This window comes from Schistocerca americana, chromosome 11 (assembly GCF_021461395.2).
Source record: "Schistocerca americana isolate TAMUIC-IGC-003095 chromosome 11, iqSchAmer2.1, whole genome shotgun sequence".
In the NCBI taxonomy this organism is placed as follows: domain Eukaryota; kingdom Metazoa; phylum Arthropoda; class Insecta; order Orthoptera; family Acrididae; genus Schistocerca; species Schistocerca americana.
In genome coordinates, this window is record NC_060129.1 from 198,923,235 (window position 1) to 198,946,175 (window position 22,941).

Below are 22,941 nucleotides of genomic sequence, written 5' to 3' on the forward strand. Positions count from 1 at the left end.
AAACAGAAGCAGGAGTGCGTGATTTCACTGCTTACATGTCAGTTGTGTAGAGATCCAGCTTTACTGCCACACATATGCACCAAGCTGAGGGGTATAGGCTACGGTGACGTCGTGACAGAAATTCATAAAGTACATATTAGATGTAAATATGTTTATTCTACACAGAAGAGTAAATTAACAATTGACAAATGAAATGTTTTCAAGTCTACCGACTGGTGGCGGTGGTAACGGTGTTTGCACAATAGTTCCACTCGGACACTACCCTGAAGGTCGTACACTCCTCAGTGATGAGCACGTCGACCGAATGCGCGACTGCAGGAGAACAGTGGACAAGTGTCCAGATCGAAACAAACCTTCTCGGTGATCACAGGGTGCCGTGTACTTTGTAGACACGGTGGAACGAAAGCAAAAATGGACAGAGAACACCGACGCATACCGAGGGACCGTCCTTACACGAGGTCACCGAGTGAACTGCCAATCTCACCTTTCGGTGTTACTCGCAGGCCCAGCAGTAACAGTGGGAGTACTTCTATTTAGTTGGTGTCACGGAAAGTTGAGGAGGTTTTCACAGTTCGACAGAGCCACCGGACCGTGCTGTCAGATGACGGGGGGTAGCCGGTAGCTCTGTGGAGCTGAAACCACACAGTTGGGCAACGCGTGTGAATAGCGCACAGTCAAACCGGGAGCCGCAATCCGAAGTGATGTGACCGGAGAAGCTGAAGCCTGCCGTTCGGGTGTCGACGAAGGAGACGGCGACAGTCTCGGCGGGGACGTCCGTTACGGGTGTCACCTACAGCCGACGTGTGAAGTCGTCCGACATTTCCGGCAGACGAAACTCGCCTCGGGACAGAGGGAGCGGGCCTACGAGGTCCGTACGGACAGGTGCAGAACGGCACACCGTGTCGGGGAAGGTGCCGACGAGTGCACGGGTGGTCCTCCCGACTTTGGAACGTCGGCACGCGATGCAGGCGCGTGCCTAACGGCATAAGTCTCTCCGTAGCTTCGGCCAGGCGAGACGTGCAGCCAAGAGCGACAGTGGTTTTGACGGCCGGGTGTGGCAGCCCGTGGATGTGGTCAATAGCACTGCACCGGAATTTCTCTGTAAAGAATGGGCAGTGCATGCCATTAAAACATCACCAAATGCAGCAGGCAGAGCCACAAATGGGCAACGGCTCAAGTTGCAGGCTGCCGGCAGTGTCGTGGCAGAGGCTGTCCGGTGTTCTATCACTCTGTCACTCTCGTCCAATGTCTTCCAAGTCGCAGAAGGTGGAATGACAGCACGAGTGCAGGAGACAAGCAGTCGGCAATGGTATTATAAAACCCAGGAATGTGGCAGACGTCTGTCGAGAACTGTGACATATTGGTGTGATTTACACTTGGTACTGTTGTTCCAAAACGTGTGACTTAGAGCTTTACAGTCGGTGGAAATCGTGAACGGACGGGTTTTTATAGGCGGGAACAAGTATTTCACCGACGCAAACACGACAAGCACTTTACAGTCGTGAACAGTCCAGGCGCACTGTCACTCTGATAACATACGTGAGAGGAAATCGTGTGGCTGCCGGCTAGCATCCACGACCGTGGCCAGTTCGGCGCCCCGCACTGGGTAAGCGAGTAGTGTCAATCGATAAACCTCCCCTCCACTGCATCCGTCCAGATAATGGAAGTCCTCCCTGTCGAGGCTGGGCTGCGTAGCGTCACGGTCCAGTTTCTGGCACTACAGCAGCATTCGCAGACGGTGCCGATAAAAATTTGTCGTGCCGAGGTGGTGGCATAAGTCTTTGCGAATCTGTCGGTGTGGCACGTTTGAGATCGCCTGCACCTCAGTCAGTAATGGTGTGAATCCACTAGGGGTGATTAAATGCCGTAGAAACTCAATTTCAGTAACCCCGAATGTACATTTTGAGGGGTTAACGGCGATGTCGACCTCACACGGGCACCAAAAGTTGGTCGTTAGGTCGAGCTCGGGCAACTTCAAACTGACCGGGACGTCGTCGAGAAAGGCAAAATGACGGAGTAAGACTGGTAAGATGCTCTCGAAAACCCCAAAGAGCGTGACGATTTCCATTTTCTGAAGGTCTTCAGGCACCACACGAATCTGGAGGAATGCCTTTTCTCAGGCAGTTCTGCTAAATACAACTGAGTCTGCTAAGGTGTGGCTAAAATCCTGGAGTTACGGTACTGAATATCGGTCCGGCACCATTTGTGAATGTAAGCCACTGTAGTCTCCACAAATCCTCTCTCTCGTGGAGGACCACAGACTGCACGATGTTCAAACAATGCCTCACGCATCTCAGCTTCGAATTCGGCCTTCGCTACGGTGTCATTCGGGTGCGAGTTGACGTGGACGGCACGAGGTGAGTGGGCCGTGCACAGTCACGGTGGTGTGAACTGTCAGACGTTTAGGGTCCCTCGGCGCACCAGGTGGGTGAGTGAGCTCCAGAAATGTATCCAGTATGTATGCTGTTCCACTGTCTGCCACCACTGCCTGCCACTACTGTTCCACTGTCTTCAGACTTGTTGTAGAATCAGTCAGGTGGGCATTTGCAATATTGGCTAGTAAGTTGTAATAGTGGCAACAAAACGACTATTCACGTTGGTGTGTAGAATATATGAGTCTGGCGACATACCATCTGACTTTCGGAAAAGCACCATCCACACAATTCCGAAGACGGCAAGAGCTGACAAGTGCGAGAATTATCGCACAATCAGCTTAACAGCTCATGCATCGAAGCTGCTTACGAGAATAATATACAGAAGAATGGAAAAGAAAATTGAGAATGCGCTAGGTGACGATCTGTTTGGCTTTAGGAAAAGTAAAGGGACGAGAGAGGCAATTCTGACGTTACGGCTAATAATGGAAGCAAGGCTAAAGAAAAATCAAGACACTTTCATAGGATTTGTCGACCTGGAAAAAGCGTTCGACAATATAAAACGGTGCAAGCTGTTCGAGATTCTGAAAAAAGTAGGGGTAAGCTATAGGGAGAGACGGGTCATATACAATATGTACAGCAACCAAGAGGGAATAATAAGAGTGGACGATCAAGAACGAAGTGCTCGTATTAAGAAGGGTGTAAGACACGGCTGTAGCCTTTCGCCCCTACTCTTCAATCTGTACATCGAGGAAGCAATGATGGAAATAAAAGAAAGGTTCAAAAATACAAGGTGAAAGGATATCAATGATACGATTCGCTGATGACATTGCTATCCTGAGTGAAAGTGAAGAAGAGTTAAATGATCTGCTGAACGGAATGAACAGTCTAATGAGTACACAGTACGGTTTGAGAGTAAATCGGAGAAAGACGAAGGTAATGAGAAGTAGTAGAAATGAGAACAGCGAGAAACTTAACATCAGGATTGATGGTCACGAAGTCAATGAAGTTGAGGAATTCTGCTACCTAGGCAGTAAAATAACCAATGACGGACGGAGCAAGGAGGACATCAAAAGCATACTCGCTATGGCAAAAAAGGCATTTCTGGCCAAGAGAAGTCTACTAATATCAAATACCGGCCTTAATTTGAGGAAGAAATTTCTGAGGATGTATGTCTGGAGTACAGCATTGTATGGTAGTGAAACATGGACTGTGGGAAAATCGGAACAGAAGAGAATCGAAGCATTTGAGATGTGGTGCTATAGACGAATGTCGAAAATTAGGTGGACTGATAAGGTAAGGAATGAGGAGGTTCTACGCAGAATCGGAGAGGAAAGGAATATGTGGAAAACACTGATAAGGAGAAGGGACAGGATGATAGGACATCTGCTAAGACATGAGGGAATGACTTCCATGGTACTAGAGGGAGCTGTAGAGGGCAAAAACTGTAGAGGAAGACAGAGATTGGAATACGTCAAGCAAATAATGGAGGATGTAGGTTGCAAGTGCTACTCTGAGATGAAGAGGTTAGCACAGGAAAGAAATTCGTGGCGGGCCGCATCAAGCCAGCCAGTAGACTGATGACCAAAAAGAAAAATGTCCGCTTACAGCCCGAGGGCGAGGGTTTACACTGAAGAAAGGGGCCTGCCACCACTGTTCCACTGTCTTCAGACTTGTTGTAGAATCAGTCAGGTGGGCATTTGCAATATCGGCTAGTAAGTTGTAATAGGCCGAGGAAATCTGCACCTGGGATCCACTCCTCGACATCGGCCACACTGAATATAGTCCCTCACACTGCCAGCCCATTCCGCTGCAAGGAGAAACCCAAATATTGCACTGTAGTCAGGTGTACGCCCAGCTGCAGCTGGCATTCGGGTGCAGACAGTGGAGCCAGTACTTAAGTTGCTCTGTTGTCAGAGCAGGCACAATGCCAGCAAAAGCCGTCCAGTGGCCGTTCCGACGAGGTGGGTGGCTGCCAGAACAGCCGGTGCCGCATTGGACATTGCACGGACTCTAATGCCAGTAGCTGAATCGGTGCCTTCTCCCCTCTGTCTATGTGACCACCAACTGGTTGACCTGCTCGCAGACTGCCGACACTTGTGGGGACCGATTCTGGAGTGGACGGTGGAAATTGGTGTCTGAGACGGTAGCCGCAGAAGACGTGTGCCACGTAGCAAAAGCTGTCCGTGCTGCGACTTCGTACAGTGCGGTATCGGGTGCCGTTGCCGGCACGTCGTGCACCCGACTGCCCAAAACCGTGACGGCATCCGCTGCATTTCTGTCCGTGTCGTAATGAGAGCTCACCCTGGTGCCGGGTGGCTGTGGACACAGACTGTGTGCACCGGCAAGTCCGGGACCACGTCGGGCCGGCCGAAGCTTCGCAGGCGGTGGAGGAATCCGGCTGGCTTCCTCTCGCCACATTCCTCTCGGTGCGGCAGCTGGTGCACCCGTCGTGTCAGCAACAGTGAAATTCGTCAGATTTACTCCTTCTTTAGTTGCTTATAAGAAGAGTTGTGTCAGTAGGGCAGTGATTGTGTCCCGCACTTCAGCCATGTAGTCTTCATCTGTCTGGCTCGTGCAGTGTCCGAGTTTGCTGTTGTTGCTCACAAAACCCTCTTTCACTCGGCTGAACTACACGATCGGGTCTGTACGTGGAAGTTTCTGACCTGGCTCCGGGTGGGCAAAGTCTGCAACTGGGGATAGTGCGTGCAGATCACTCTTCGGCCTCTGTTTGCACACTAACACCTCACCTATTGGCTTTCGACTGTCGCGTTCTGTAGTTTCTCCGAGGTCATCATCTCGCTTTAGCACCCGGATCTCGACAGTGTGTCTAAACACAGATCGCAGTTTGTACACGAGGACCTAAGTGCTAGACTGCTCACATTTCCGTATCGCTCACACCGATGAAAGTCCGTCGCCGTGAATATGGGCCACTAATCACCTAGGTGCTAGACTGCCCACAGTTCATCATCACTCACACCGATGAAAATTTGTCACATTAGCATACACGTAATACTGGTGTCACCAGTGAAGTGGGAACGCACAGTTTCGCTGCTTACGTCTCAATCGTGCAGTGAATCAGCTTTACTGCCACACCGACTCATTATGTTCAGGGACACGTGCTACAGTAATGGTGTGGCGATGAGAGCTGATAAAAGTGCGCATTTGCTATAAATATATTTATTCTACACAAAAGAGTAAATGAACAATTGACAAATGAAATGCTAGCAATATCTATTAACTGGTGATGGCAGTAACGGTGTTCGTACAGTAGTTACATTCGAACACTGTCCCGAAGGAATACTCTCTTCGGTGACACGTGCGTCGACCGATCACGTGACTGTGGGAGAACGATGAATACGTGTCTGCAAACAAATGAAGTTTCACCGTGATTGCGGGATGCCACATACTTCATGGATGCACTGTAAAGAACACGAAAACAAATGTAGAGACCAAACAAAGTTCCATACGTGTTAGTGAGGAGCTTGCACTGGGCTCAACTCGTGTGGTTAGTGGCTTGCAATAATAGACTCTGAAAAAATGTGCCCGAGCTTTTACAGTGGCTCAGCTAGCACTGCCACTGCAATTTTCTGGCCTTTGTCTGTGTGCACCACACCATTGCCGGAATTTGCTATGGCCCATTCGTGCTTTTTGCAACTTTAATACCACGTAACTCTACCCAAAACAACTCATTGTAGACTACTAAATGCTCAGAGTAATATGTACCTGCAATCATATGATATAGAAAGAAATCAAAAAATTCTGTTGGTGGAGCACCAATGTAACAAATACACTCAAATGAGCATCAAAAGTCTTTCAATGCTCGCTATAAACAAGTGTTCAATAGAAAGAATACGTTTCTGAATCCACATTTATTGGATCTTTCTTCCTTTTTTGATGAGCACTATCACACCCCAAAAATGTCAACACTTTTTTTAACACCCCATACACATTTTTTTCTAATGGTGATAATAGTGGCTGCATGTGATACAAACACTGACAATAATGGCCGGTGTCCTTTATTTCATTACAGTAGCTACCTGTTTCATACATTATCTGCACTACACAAACTGTAGGTTCATGGGTGGAAAAAAAAATAGAGTATGAAACTATCCTGACAGATTAAAACTGTGTGCCAGACCGAGACTCGAACTCGGGACCTTTGCCTTTCGCGGGCAAGTGCTCTACCAACTGAGCTACCCAACCACGACTCACGCCCCGTCCTCCCAGCTTTACTTCTGTCAGTACCTCGTCTCCTACCTTCCAAACTTTACAGAAGCTCTCCTGCGCAGGAAAGCTTCTGTAAAGTTTGGAAGGTAGGAGACGAGGTACTGGCAGAAGTAACGCTGTGAGGAAGGGGTGAGAGTCGTGCTTGGGTAGCTCAGTTGGTAGAGCACTTTTCCGCAAAAGGCAAAGGTCCCGAGTTCGAGTCTCGGTCCGGCACACAGTTTTAATCTGTCAGGAAAGTTTCATATCAGCGTACACTCCGCTGCAGAGTGAAAAATCTCATTCTGAAAAAATAGAGTATTTTATTTGGTATGTGCCAGTACATAGGAATAAATAGGAACTGAGCTTTATCCTCCAGAAATTATAGATAAGGCTGTATTATCAATTTCTGCAGTGATGTAAAATTTTGACATACTACTGGTTTAATGACTTGTGTTTCATTTTGGAAACTAAATGATTTATTGAGGCTTTCCTTCTCTCCAGTTTGAAATTTTTGTTGGCAATCAGTTCATTACAGTTTCTCTAAATCTTCAGTAAGCACACTGTTTAAAGATTTGTCACGACTTCAATTTCAGTTTGTTTGAATATTAAAAGCAGCACAGAGTAAATTTCAATACGGAGCAATCTCATTTGCAAACCAGAATCGTAATGCTGCACATCGTGTGCTTGTAGTAGCAGGTTGCGCTGCCAGAGGGTTGTAGTAGGAGCTCTGCTGAGTCATTCTGCTACGCGGCATCACCCAACAGTGAGAAGTGTGGTTTCTTTGGCAGTTCTTTTGAGTGTGCGTACAGTGCAGAGGTGACACGAGGAAATGGCTAGTTCTTACGAACAACGTGCGGCAGTGAAGTTTTGTTTCTCGCTCAGCAAGAACGCAGCAGAAACTGTTGCGATGATTCAGTCAGCCTACAGAGACCGTGCTCTTAGTAAAACGCAAGTGTACAAATGGTTTTCTCGGCTTAAAAAGGGAGAAATGGTGGTTGAAGATCAGCTCCATTCCGGTCGACCTTCAACTGCTCGAAGCGAAGATGACATCGACAAAATCCGTGATCTCATCAGTGAAGATCAACGCCGGACGATCGACCGACTCGAGAACTTGTCCGGGTTGTCCTGGAACTCAATTAGGTGCATCTTGACCATCGATTTGGGGATGCGAAGAGTGGCAGCAAAATTCGTGCCGAAGTTTCTTACCGGAGATAAAAGAAATAGTCGCGTTCGAGCCTGTCTCGAAATGAAGGATTCGTTCAAAGATGATCCACATTTTTTCAACAAAGTCATTACAGGTGATGAGTCACGGTGCTATGGGTACGATCCAGAAAGTAAACAACAGTCATCACAATGGAAGTCACCTGGCTCACCTCGACCAAAAAAAGCTCGACAAGTGAAATCGAATGTGAAAACAATGTTGATCTGTTTTTTTGACAGCAAAGGGATTGTACACTCTGAATTTGTCCCTGAAAACCAGACAGTAAACCAACAATTCTATTTGGAGGTTATGAAATGGCTTCGCAGAAGTTTGGCCCGAAAATGTCTGGATTTGTGGGATTCTGGCGTGTGGTTCCTGCATCACGACAATGCTCGCGCGCACACAGCTCTCAGCATTCGCCAGTTTTTCGCCTCGATGAAGACGACTACCTCGACCCATGCGCCCTATTCGCCGGATTTAGCACCCTCGGACTTCTTCCTATTCCCGAGGATGAAAAGAGAGTTGTGAGGGAAGCGTTTTGCGGATGTGGAAGACGTAAAACGCAATGTCATGAAAGTGCTAGCAGGTTTCAAAGAGGACGAATTTAAAAGGTGCCTCTAACACTGGAATGAATGTTTGGACAAGTGTATTAATGCTAATGTAGACTACTTCGAAGGAGAGTAAGGTTGCATTTGAAAACAATAAAGTATATGCTTTCTAGAAAGATATTCCGGTTATTTTTGGGTCCCCCCTCGTATAAGTTATAAGGTTAGATAAAAAGCTAGTGTTTCATTCAGAGTGAAAATACTGTACCTTAACAACATCAGCTGGCAACTCTCTTAGTTTCACCACAGAATTGCAGTACTTATTATTAAGCATTGCAGGGTGTAAACGTTTACGAGTGAAGAGGTGAGCCATCAGGAGTACAACATTTAGCTGTGTTTCTTTTGATATTTTACCATCTTCTTCAGTAACACACATACTGTGTAAAACTCCACTCCGTAACAGGTACGCAAAAACAAGATTGCCTGGCTCGTGGTAATGTAAATGTGTCACTATCCCTGAACAAAGGTGCTGTGGTCTGCCATTATCATCCAGTAGTTTCTGGAACAGTAAACATGAGCAATGTCACAAAAGTCAAGAAAGAAAACAATTTTTATCTAACATTAAAATAGTGTGATACACAGATAAGATTAGATCAACTATTACAATTATTTCGAGAAATAACTGAACAACAATTTTTTTATGCAGTGGAAAACAGACTTTGTAGGACTGATTATTTTCCTAACTGATGTAATACTGGAAAGTCCTGGATGGAACACAACAGTGAATGGGGTAAAGGTAACCTCTGCCTATATCTTTGAGGCATTGAGTGTTCAATAGACTCAAAAAAGAATGAAAATGACGTTAAGCTTTCAAACAATGTATTTCCTCTTAAAAAATATTAATTAAGCAATGAACTTTGCTATGGTTCCAAGAAGTTTTGTTACTTGTTCCTGTCTGTGCATTATCAAGGAAACAGCAATAAGAAACAATAAGTATCACTTTGTGCACTCAATGTTTATAACTGAGGGCCTGATTAAAAGTGAAAAGGCTGTTCCAAAATTCGCTGAAAAGCAGTTTGCAACCAACTGCAGATTATAGGGCACATCGTAATGAATGATAGCTACGTGGACTCGGTGGCAATATTGGAAGAAAAAATTGATACGACCAGCTCTGCTCATGGAATTTCAACAAAACACACAACTGATTGTGGGGCCCCTTCTTCAAAGTCGAGGGATGTGTGCCACAAAGTTGAGAGAAGCAGGGTCCCCCGTTAAGTGTTACGGGTATACTATCCAGGTAACTGACTGTATATGGGGTGCACACAAGGGTACTCTTTTTTTTAGGTGACTCTCCATTCAGACCAGATAATAACAGTTATACTTAATCCCAAAGTATTAAGAGTACAACCCAAAGAATGCACCTCCAGATAAGACCATTAAAGTTTTAGTGATCCACAGCCAAAACATTCACAACAAAGACACAGAGTTTGAAGTGACCTTAGAAAGCAGTGAAACTCATATAATATCAAGTACAGAAAGATGGCCAAAACTTGAAATTGACATAAGTAAGATATCTGGAGAAAATCTTAATTTATAGCGAAAGGACAGTGGAGGCAGTGTATTTGTCACAGTAGATGAGAAACACAAATCCATTATGGTAGAAATTGCCGCTGCATGCATAACTCTTTGGCAAACACTCAGTATCGTGGATGGGTATAAACTTATTACTCGATCCTTCTAACAACCACCAGACTTAACCCACATGTAGCTGGAAAATTTAAAGGAGACCCCAGCCATCTAGTACATACATTCCCCAATCATACTGCCATCATTGCAGAAGACTTCAGTTATTCAACAACTGATTGGGGCAATTACAGTTCTGTACATTGGGGGGAGGGGGTGAGACAAGGCATTCTGCTGAACAATACTAAATGCTTTCTCAGAAAACTGGTAGTAGGAATATTAAATGAAATGATTATGTATTGCTTACAAAACTCTAGTCTAGAGTATGGTGACAACAGGAAAGTGACACTTTTTTCAGGTCAAAAAAGGCAAAAAATAAACAGTTATTCCTGTAGAGAATGTGAAAAGCAAGAGGTGACGGGTATAATGTGTGTCAAGTTGTTACATCAAAAGTGTACAAAAGTAAACCTAAAATTCATTGGTTACAATTTTCCGTGGACATACCTCCACTGTTTTCCAAAAACAAAATGGACAGTCTTGCACATACAGTGTACTCAAAAATTAAATTATTAAGTTGCTACAAAGGAACATTAACCAAAATAGTGTCTTAAAAAGAAAGGAAATGATGTAGGTAATTCATAGAAAGCAGACCTATAACTGCGAAATCCATCAAATGGAAATGCAAGACTGCAAAAATATGCCTGCAAAAACAAACTCAGAAAACAGTACCATCTCCAGAATCTCAGATGATGCCATGATAAATCAAATAAGACAAAAACCTGCACATAAATATAAACAGCAGTTGGTGATTTACAGCAAAAGAAAAGACAAGACCACAACTATGCAAGGGAATGAAAATGAGTTTCTAATAATTGTTGACTTCCTGTTGAAAAATATAGCCGTCCCACCTACAAACTCAATGCGTGACCTGAGATTACAATGCAATAACTCTGCAAACAATTTAAAAATATGGTAAATTCAAAACAAGAATCTACAGAGCTGGATCCTGAACCCAAATGAAATTACAAAGGTGTTTTTTGTACATGCTGGAAAAAACTAATTAACAAACTGCATTGAAGAAAAATTTACAAACAAAACGAGGAACATGATGTGTGTGGCAGGAAGTGTCTATGAAGGATCCAGGCTTATTCCCAGTTGAATGTAAAAAGAAGGTCAGCAAGTGACAATATATCTCAAAAATAAAATGTGCTGTCAAAGAGCAATTTGATTGTTTCGGGGTTGTCTTCATAGATGCAAACAAATTTCTGTGCCAAAACTGCATAGGAAAGGATGGAATACATTTAAACAGATTGGGTCTGTAACACTCAGTATCATGTTTTCAGATTATGTAAAATCATTACAGATAAGGGAAATTAATGTGGAATAAGGAGAGTGAAAGATCAGGAAACATAATATCCACAGTTTAAAAAACAATGAAATAGAACATAGAAGAACTATAAACAAGAAACCCGAGACATTCAACTACAAAAATAATTCATCAGAACATAGAATAAATAAAAAATAAGGTTAGGAATAATACTAAATGAAGAAACTCCCTCTTTTCTAGATCTGACAGAACATGGAATAAATGAACATAAAGTTTTAAATCTTTGTTGTTGTTGTTGTCTTCAGTCCTGAGACTGGTTTGATGCAGCTCTCCATGCTACTCTATCCTGTGCAAGCTTCTTCATCTCCCAGTACCTACTGCAGCCAACATCCTTCTAAATCTGCTTAGTGTATTCATCTCTTGGTCTCACTCTATGATTTTTACCCTCCACGCTGCCCTCCAGTACTAAATTGGTGATCCCTTGATGCCTCAGAACATGTCCTACTAACTGATCCCTTCTTCTAGTCAAGTTGTGCCACAAACTCCTCTTCTCCCCAATTCTATTCAATACCTCCTCATTAATTTTTTCAAATCTTATTGTAACAAATTAAAATTTAACGGCTAGCTCAATCAGATGGAATAGTAAGGGTGGGGAAGCTGCAACACTAACACATAATAAGATAAACAAACTGTATGAACAGTCTCGACTTCTGTAAGAAGTATATTATTGAAAATGTTGCAGAAGTAATAGGCCAAAAAATAAATTTAAGTAGTTCCTCACTGTACATACCAAACACCCACAGACATTACAAGACTTCGATGGCAGTAGGGAACTTCTTAGCACAATTATCAGACACAACATTTCAAACAGCGAACCCCAGTACAAAAATAGAGCACATATTCACAAATCTATGTGACTTTCATTAAAAAAGTGAAGTCACAAGAACGGCTTTCCCAGATACTGACAAAATATGCTTCAATTGTATTTAAAAAAAAGGGGACATGGGGAGGGGGGCAGATTAAATGAACAAAACTGAATAGCTAATAGGCTTAAAATTAAGAAAGAAGGATGGAAACGCTGGGAAAAAAAATTCACTGAATCATAAAATTACACATATCTCAACGTGCACAATTAAAAAAAAAATTTTTAAAAAATCACCAATAAAAACAAAAACTTGATAACAAAAGGTATTTTGGTCTGTAAGAACAAGATAGAAATGTTGGATATGATATAGAAAACCAACAATGACGGAAACTTCAACGAGTATTACAGAAAATATAAAAAAAGACTGTATGCCAAAGTACTGCAAGCAGACGAACAACTAGCTGCAAAAACTTATATAAGTAGTGCTGAAAATAAACACTAGGCTTGGCAGTCTATTTTTATATATATATATATATATATATACACACACACACACACACACACACACACACACACACAGAACAGAACAGTATTATAAATCTCTTCAATGACCAAAAACTAAAAGAAAAAACAAATACTAAATACAATAACACATGAAAAACATTTATTGTCCCCCATGAAAAACTATACCACTGTTTCCAGAGACACATCTACATCTACATTGATACTCCGCAAGCCACCCAACGGTGTGTGGCGGAGGGCACTTTACGTGCCACTGTCATTACCTCCCTTTCCTGTTCCAGTCGCGTATGGTTCGCGGGAAGAACGACTGTCTGAAAGCCTCCGTGCGCGCTCTAATCTCTCTAATTTTACATTCGTGATCTCCTCGGGAAGTATAAGTAGGGGGAAGCAATATACTCGATACCTCATCCAGAAACGCACCCTCTCGAAACCTGGCGAGCAAGCTACACCGCGATGCAGAGCGCCTCTCTTGCAGAGTCTGCCACTTGAGTTTATTAAACATCTCCGTAACGCTATCACGGTTACCAAATAACCCAGTGACGAAACGCGCCGCTCTTCTTTGGATCTTCTCTATCTCCTCCGTCAACCCGACCTGGTACGGATCCCACACTGATGAGCAATACTCAAGTATAGGTCGAACGAGTGTTTTGTAAGCCACCTCCTTTGTTGATGGACTACATTTTCTAAGCACTCTCCCAATGAATCTCAACCTGGTACCCGCCTTACCAACAATTAATTTTATATGATCATTCCACTTCAAATCGTTCCGTACGCATACTCCCAGATATTTTACAGAAGTAACTGCTATCAGTGTTTGTTCCGCTATCATATAATCATACAATAAAGGATCCTTCTTTCTATGTATTCGCAATACATTACATTTGTCTATGTTAAGGGTCAGTTGCCACTCCCTGCACCAAGTGCCTATCCGCTGCAGATCTTCCTGTATTTCGCTACAATTTTCTAATGCAGCAACTTCTCTGTATACTACAGCATCATCCGCGAAAAGCCGCATGGAACTTCCGACACTATCTACTAAGTCATTTATATATATTGTGAAAAGCAATGGTCCCATAACACTCCCCTGTGGGACGCCAGAGGTTACTTTAACGTCTGTAGACGTCTCTCCATTGATAACAACATGCTGTGTTCTGTTTGCTAAAAACTCTTCAATCCAGCCACACAGCTGGTCTGATATTCCGTAGGCTCTTACTTTGTTTATCAGGCGACAGTGCGGAACTGTATCGAACGCCTTCCGGAAGTCAAGAAAAATAGCATCTACCTGGGAGCCTGTATCTAATAATCTTCAGAAGAAGATAATAAGGGAAAACTATGCAGGAGCTAAAGAAAGTTCTTATGCAACTAACCCATACATTATTCCTGGAAGGTATTTTCCAAATTGCGTAAAGACAGCATCAATAAAAGCACTACACACACACACACACACACACACACACACACACACACACACACAGACCTATAGCTCTGCTGCCAGTTATATCAAAGATATCTGGATATCTGTAGGAGACATAACAAACAGGGGGACAATATACAGAAATCACAAAAATGACAAGAGAGAAAATAAGATCTGAAGCAAGAACTTGAAACTTCTCTGTGCCAGCTTTAAACTTCTCTGTGCCACAGGGATCAATTATTTGCCGACTGCTTTTTATTTCATATGCAAATCACACCCCAAACCTCATTAATTATGCTAATTTATTTACTAATGTAGACGACACGACTCTGTTGTTCATGGATAAAGATGCACAAAATCTAGACATTAAAGCCAACGTAGAAGTAAACAATGCTATTCAAAGATTTACTGAATGAAATTTGCATAACATCATTAATAAAATACTTTGTCTGAATATCAAACCAAAAGGTCTTCAGAGTGAAGATACCAACATTTGTATAGATGAGCACATAACAGAAAACTCCAAATACACTACATTCCTGGCAATAATAATTAATTGGTCAAAGTGAAAATTGGGATAAGCACACAGAAAAATGCTTAATTGGAAAACTCAGTTCAAAACCTAAATGTGCTGCACAAGCTTAGCTACCTAAAGTGCGTGTCATTTATGTTGGCGGCCGAGTTTAGGTTCATTCTGCGCATCTGACGTCACAAAATACAGTCAGCCAATGAACAGAGAACGATGTTGCCAGATCTCGACTGCAGAACAGAGCATGGACGAGTGTCTTCAGTTTTAGAAACATTCAGTCATAAATAAAGTAATAGAACAAAAGCAATGTCTTGATAGCAGAAATTCTTTTATAGAAAGTTTGGAAAAAGCATTCTTTATACCAATTGCTTCATATTCTATTAATTAATTAAACCAAACAAGCAATAAGACTCCTAATTCAGGCAATAGCAAGGAAAGGTGTTTGTATCAATCTCACAAACCGCTTTTTCGCAATAAAGAACAGCGGTAATTGTTTATTTCCTATTGTATTTCGACGAAGCGTGAGTAATTCATAGTGATACCAACAGTGTTCGTCAGTATTTTGCGTGACGTGTTATAGTCCTCAAGGCATTAAAAACAATATCGAAGTGCCTTACTTTATGATTTATATTCGTTTGAATGCAATTAATTTTGAAATTTCTAGTGCTTTGTCTCTTCATTAACCCTTTCGCTGCTGCAGACACGTGCTCCCCACATTCTGCGCTGTGCGCGATTTTGTCATCACTGCACTGCTCGCCTGTGCAGACACATGGTGTTCCCACTGCTTTGACACATTTATCATTCGATTTCACAAAAACTATTTGGCCCAAAAATTTGATTTTTGCGCATCTTCTTGACTGATACCTTACCCCCATAAGTGACTATTTTGTTTCGATGTTCAACGCAGTTATTATTCAGCATTACATGTAGTAATTTTATATGAAATTTAGGTATCTTGTCCACATTTCATTATCAACATTGTGGCAACTAAAATCGACCATATGGAAAGTATACTCTATGGACTTTTACCTCTGCAAACTCTTCAAAATTTCATGCAATGGTTTACTATATTTAATCCTGCACAATAACTGCGTTGAACATCGAAACAAAATTAAGTCATTTGTGGGGGGAAGGTATCAGTCATGAAGACATGTAAAAATCTAATTTTTGGGCCAAATAGTTTTTGTGGAATCGAATGATAAGTGTGTCAAAGCAGTCGGAACACGATGTGTCTGCACAGGCGAGCAGTGCAGTGACAAAATCGCGCACCGCGCGGAATGCAGGGAGCACGTGTTTGTAGCAGCGAAAGGGTTAATGCGGCCGTGGTGGCTTTACTTCATGTCATGAACTGCGCACTCCCCCCTAAACGTAAGCTTGCGAACTATGCTATACTATGGCGCTGCTTCTCTTGGCGCGTGCGTCGTGTGCAACTGGCAACGCAGCAATCTCCCGCGTCTGGGCGGGCATGCGCGAGCCGCCGAGATAAAAGAATTGAACTTTAAAAGACACAATTATTATGAAAATGATATACTAATGCACTAATTCATTCAACAATAATTTACAGCATAGTTTTATGGAGAGGCACCTCTAAACACAATATTAATAGTATGTTCAAATTACAAAAAAGGGCAATGAGAATGATAGCCAACCTTAAATGGAGAGAACCATGTAGGCCAGCATGTAAAGCTACAGATATGAACACTACCCAGTGTATACCCATACAAACTCCTGTGCTGGGCAGAATTCAAATACGCTTCGAACACTCGAGATAACAAGACACAACACAACCATGACACAAGCAAACAGAATGTTTTCCATGAGCCCATATATAATACTATGAATATAAAACAGTCATATGCAGGGCCAAAACCTATAGAAAAACTTCCTTCAAACTTGAGAGAGAGAAACAATAAAAATATTTTCAAAAAACTCTCAAAACTTATTTGATAAAAAACTGCTGCTATAGTACAGGTGTGGCTCACGGTTTCCACATTGGGGAAGTCTGTGACATTTATCGATCGGAACTAACCGAGACCTTGTGCTATTCTACATATCAGTGTGTTTGGGGTGGGGGGACACTTTTGCTTATCTTAATTCAATTGTTTCTAGATAAAGGCTGATTGTACAGCTACAACTCTTTTTCAAGAAAACACATTGTAAGTGCACCGTCTTCCTCATTCACAGTATTACACTTGAATGTTCCACCAACTTTAATGTAGAAAAGCAGCATACTGCGTCTCTGGTTATCGTCGGGGATATTACTATTATCTGCAAAGGCTTTACACCTTCAGAAAAGCTTCTGTCAAATTGTTTTTATAAAGAAAATTAAAAAAGGCAAAAAGCATCTGACACTTTCATAAAATCCTTTCAGCTGTGCAATACATTCAGTTCGTGACATAACTCTGAAGACTGTAATTTAAACAAAGTAACAGCTCATTCCAGGAAAATGATAGTGGTGCAAACAGCTTTGCAACTGACAAGTGACCATTAAAACTGAATCGATCACTAATCTGAGGCAAGATGCAGCCACCATTCTCGATTCATTGAAATGCCCCGTTTCGCAGTTTGTTCTGCCTTTTCGTACTGATTGTCAGTGAGTGAGATACATATTTAACCATTTTCACTGCATCGATGTTCCTTTGTTAAGTCGACTGAACAGAATATCACAGTGAGCCACGACACTAAAAAAATGTAATCACAAGAGTAAATCTTCGTCTTGCGAGAAATCCTTCACTCTTGGGGCCCAGTTTATTGTCCTGTAACCATTAGTATCATCAGCAATACTTTTTTTCCATGTACTCAATAGTTTCCTTTTGTTATTTGTATATTGTGGTTATGCTCTGTGATTTGAAATTGCTTCCACTGGGCAGAGGACAGGTAGGGAGACATTTCTTCACTATCTCGTCAAGGATGGCTGTGTGTGTAGGGCATCAGAAAAAAAGGTAGAATTCCTTCCAAATGGGGGAAGAAGACCCACACTTGCTTATTGCCTGTCACACAACACTCAGAAATTAAATTTAACTGATATGAATAACAATGAATGAAGTGATCATTTTCCTAAACCTATTTAATTCTTATTTGAACTCCACTTTTGCGGCCACTGTATTTGGAGCACTGTAGCAACACTGAGATGTCTGCTTTTCAGGTGTTTAGTTTACGTTCATTTTCTCTAGCTTGCTTTGAAGAGTTGCAGTTGCATCATCTGCAATATACAAAGTAAATTGACCAGTTGTGACAGATTTACACAGCCATTGGTTTCACCAACTTGAACTGCAAGGAAATTTATCCTCAACTGTTTATTCCTGATGTGATTCATAAATACCTCATAAATTGCTTCCAGGAGTTCATTTTGAAGAGTTTTCGGCAGAGCTAAAAAAACATGGTTTTCCAACTTTTTTACTGTACTGTTAAAGACACTGTCCAGTTCTGTCATCTGGTCAACTAGACCTCGAAAAATTCCTGGGTTCCTGGAATTTTTTCTTTCATCGTGCCCCTTATATTTTAAAGCCAGCTCGAATTTGCCACAATACTTGACGTAGTTATCACTTTACCTAATATTTACTGGCAGTGGTTTCTTGGCACATTTTCATTTTGTCTTTATATTACAGAAATAGGCACTAATTGGCACGTAATGTCTATTTTCCCTAATATTGAAAATACATCAAAACCATTTAAATGTTTATAACTGGGATTATATTTTTACTCCTTTGTCTGAAAACTTTTTGCATCTGTGGTACCATTTGGAGTCCATGTGATATCACTACTATCAGTAACAAGACAGGAGAAAAACAAGAAATAAATACATTTTTCATTTCATAACCACACAACCACCCAGCTGTATTGTACATTTCTCTATTAAAATGGTGTTTATACCCCTGCCTGAATTTACATTGTTTTTGTTCTTAACTAACATTTACATCAGGTCTCAATGCCACAAGTTCCTTCAGTTTCATCGTAAGCTGATGTTTCAAACTGCACTCTGTATTCGTATTGTGTTGTCTTCAAATTTGCAGTAAGCTGCAGTTATTTGCAAGAAAGTAAAAACACAAAACTCAGGCACAATACACTCACTAAAGGAAACCTGCAAATATAGCATGTTACCCACAAACACACACGTGAGGAAATTAAAGAAATGGAACTTATTTCACGTGATTTTTTCTCGAATCATTTGTGAGACTCTCCTTGGGTGTTGATACTTATGTTACCATATTCCATTTCAATCTGGTGAGATAACTGGAAACTTAGTCTAACAATGGATACAGCAGCCAATGGCAGAAACAAAAAACTCTCTAAAATACTACCAAAACAATAATAAGGCATTAAAGCACAATAGAGATATACAGACACAGGGAATCAATAGGTAAGTTTCAGCTACTTTGTTCACTGCCTTTTGAAATAAGCAATGGAACGTGCAAATTGTGTGGAGGTTGGTAGGACACCCTCAGGCCGAAAGCTGAGAGATCAGAAACTTCGGGTCACGTGTGAGAGCTGTACTCTGTAGAAGCTGTGGCTAGACTATCTACTACCTCTTCCAAAAATATTGCTTGATATCACATATCAACAGTTCCAAAAATGATGACCCACATTTATTTAAATCTGTGTGGGAAATGCATGAAATGCATCCTGATAATTTAAATTCTGTAACACATTGTTGTGAAATTTATTTTAATATATATTTTGGTATGGCTGTTTCAGAGCCTTTAATTATGAGCTGTGCCTGCTATAAGTATAAACGACTTTACGTGTACTACACTTTAAGACACATTGCAATGCAGTTACTGCACTGAAATGAAATTTTAGTTGCAACGTGTGAATACATATAGCATAAATCATGTAAGTAAAATTGTAATTTACCATGAAATAGGCCTAGAATATTACAGTAAAAAAATCATCATTTGCTAAATGCTTAGTGGACAATGTATACTTATCAGTGCATCTAATACAATTTTACCTGATCCACACCATGTATTTCGTCTATGGATCCAATAATTATTAAATTAAAAATATTGTTCAAGAGTGGGGCCCATATTAAAGAGGACTAACTGGAGAACTCTTAAGTGAACGTGTCACAGAGATGCTGGAAAACCTGAAATGGCAGGCACTTGTAGACATATGTCACCTGTTTACAAAGTCTCAACAATCAGCTTTAAGTGAGGAATCTACAAACACACATCTTCTTTACTATCATTCACACATATACTGTGAAGACAAGATAACACCAAGTGCAATGAGCAAAGAGGCATTTAAGCAATCATAATTTCCATGTTCCAAACACCAATGAAACAGAAAGACTACCCTTTGCCATGTACTAAACAGTGGCTTGCAAAGTATAGATGTAGATGTAGTATTGGAGAGTCCGGATGTGATGATGAAGATTTGTGTATAGGAATGCTGAACAGCAAGGACATCATCAGTGCAAAAAAGTAAAATAAAAAAAAATTAAACCTGGAAAATGGAAAACCAAGTTGCATTCTCTGACAAGAATTGAAAGGCAGTCCCGGTAAGGTGAGCCTCAGGAAAAAACAATAAATGTACGATGAAACACAGCAGAATAACTAGATAAAATTGGTGATAAAATACTAATACAGACACAGCTAAAGACGGGATAGATGACTGTGGCTGAATAACTACACTACTGGCCATTAAAATTGCTACACCACAAAGACGATGTGCTACAGACGAGAAATTTAACCGACAGGAAGAAGATGCTGTGATATGCAAATTATTAGCTTTTCAGAACATTCAGACAAGGTTGGCGCCAGTGGCGACACCTACAATGTGCTGGCGTGAGGAAAGTTTCCAACCGATTTCTCATACACAAACAGCAGTTGACCGGCGTTGCCTGGTGAAACGGTGTTGTGATGCCTCGTGTAAGGAGGAGAAATGCGTACCATCACGTTTCCGACTTCAATAAAGGTCGGATTGTAGCCTATCGCGACTGCAGTTTATCGTATCGCGCGACATTGCTGCTCGCGTCGGTCGAGATCTAATGACTGTAAGCAGAGATGACAGGCATCTTATCCGCACGGCTGTAACGGATCATGCAGCCACGTCTCGATCCCTGAGTCAACAGATGGGAACATTTGCGAGACAACAACCATCTGCACGAACAGTTTGACGACGTTTGCAGCAGCACGGACTATCAGCTCGGAGACCGTGGCTGCGGTTACTCTTGACCTGCATCACAGACAGGAGCGCCTGCGATGGTGTACTCGACGACGAAGCTAGGTGCACGAATGGCGAAACGTCATTTTTTTCGGATGAATCCAGGTTCTGTTTACAGCATCACGACGGTCGCATCCGTGTTTGGGGACATCGTGGTGAACGCACATTGGAAGCGTGTATTCGTCATCGCCATACTGGCGTATCACCTGGTGTCATGGTAGGAGAAACACCATTCGCTTGCTTAAAATGGTCAAACGGGACAGTCCCAATTTTGTATCTAAAACACCTGCCTGAGATGACGGACTGTACGGAGGTGGGGAGATCACTACGGAACCCCCACGGATGCAGATGCAACAAAATATTACGCCTCCAGTTAGTACCGCAGGCCTTTTCCAAATCGAAGAAGACACCAATAAGGCATTGCTTACAGAGGTAAGCTCATGAATTGCTGCTTTGAGCAGGGTCAGGTTACTGAGTGTGGAGTGATATCTCCTGAACCCACACTGGGAGAGAGTTAGTAGGGACTTGGTTTCGAGAACCACACTAGGTGCCACTTAACTATACACTCCACTGTCTTTCCTACACAGCACTTCAGGCTAATACTACAACAACTACACTCACACTCATAAATTAAGGATAATGCTGATACATGGTGAAACAATGCTCTGGTGGGAGGTTTGTGGGTTTAAATCACCTTGGCATATGACCGTGCAGTGCATTTCACCTACGGTCGTTACACAGTGGCACTGGCAGCAGTCCACGTACGCGGAGGTGTGTTGGTGCATGTCAGAGTATGGTGCAGCGAGTAAGTGTGCAGACGTTTTCAGATGTGTGTGTTCAAAATGGCTCAAAGAACACGTACTGATGACGTTATGAGTAGAATACTAGAGCGACTGGAGGCTGGCCAAACACAGTAGGTCGTAGCACGGGCCCTCCGTGTGCCACAAAGCGTGATCTCAAGATTATGGCAACGATTCCAGCAGACAGGAAATGTGTCCAGGCGCTACAGTATGGGACGTCCACAGTGTACAACACCACAAGAAGACCGATATCTCACCATCAGTGCCTGCAGACGGCCACAGAGTACTGCAGGTAGCCTTGCTCGGGACCTTACCGCAGCCACTGGAACAGTTGTCTCCAGACACACAGTCTACAGACGACTGAACAGACACTGTTTATTCTCCCAGAAACCTGCAAGGTGCATTCCACTGACTTCTGGTCACAGGAGAGCCCGTAAAGCCTGGTGTCAAGAACACAGTATGTGGTCATTGGAACAGTGGTCCCAGGTTATGTTCACGGACGAGTCCAGGTATAGTCTGAACAGTGATTCTCGCCGGGTTTTCATCTGCCGTGAACAAGGAACCAGATATCAACTTGTCCTTGAAAGGGACCTGTATGGAGGTCGTGGTTTGATGGTGTGGGGTGGGATTATGATTGGTGCACGTACACACCTGCATGTCTTTGACAGAGGAACTGTAACAGGTCAGGTGTATCGGGACGTCATTTTGCACCAGTATGTCCGCCTTTTCAGGGGTGCAGCGGGTCCCACCTTCCTCCTGACAGATGATAACGCAAGGGCCCACCAGCTGCCATCGTGGAGGAGTACTTTGAAACAGAAGATATCAGGTGAATGGAGTGGCCTGCCTGTTCTCCAGACCTAAACCCCATCGAGCACATCTCGGATGCTCTCGGTCGACGTATCGCTGCACGTCTCAAACCCCTACGACACTTCAGGACCTCCGACAGGCACTGGTGCCAGGATGGGAGGCTGTACCCCAGCAGCTGTTCGACCACCTGATCCAGAGTATGACAACCTGTTGTACAGCCTGTGTACGTGTGTACGGTGATCATATCCCGTACTGATGTAGGGGTACATCAGCAGGAAACAGTGGCGTTTTGTACCACATATGTTTCTGGACGGTTTTCTCAACTTATCACCAATACCGTGGACTTACAGATCCGTGTCGTACATGATGCTTATGTGCCTATGCTATTAGCACCAGTTTTGTGTAGTGCCACGTTGTGTGGCCCCACATTCTGCAATTATCCTTAATTTATGAGCATGACTGTACTAGGATTCATCCAACCCTTCTCTGGTTTCAAAATTGG

At 42.6% G+C, this 22,941-nt stretch overlaps 1 protein-coding gene across 2 annotated transcripts in view; it reads right to left on the minus strand.

Moving 5' to 3' along the window:
* The window catches only part of LOC124553838 (probable ATP-dependent RNA helicase DDX60), a 107,195-nt gene that overhangs the window by 31,534 nt on the left and 52,720 nt on the right, over nt 1–22,941 (minus strand). For both annotated transcript variants that reach the window (XM_047127827.1, XM_047127826.1), the window contains exon 6: nt 8,596–8,886. In XM_047127827.1, the coding sequence (XP_046983783.1) occupies nt 8,596–8,886 (291 nt within the window). The remainder of the gene's footprint in view (nt 1–8,595; nt 8,887–22,941) is intronic.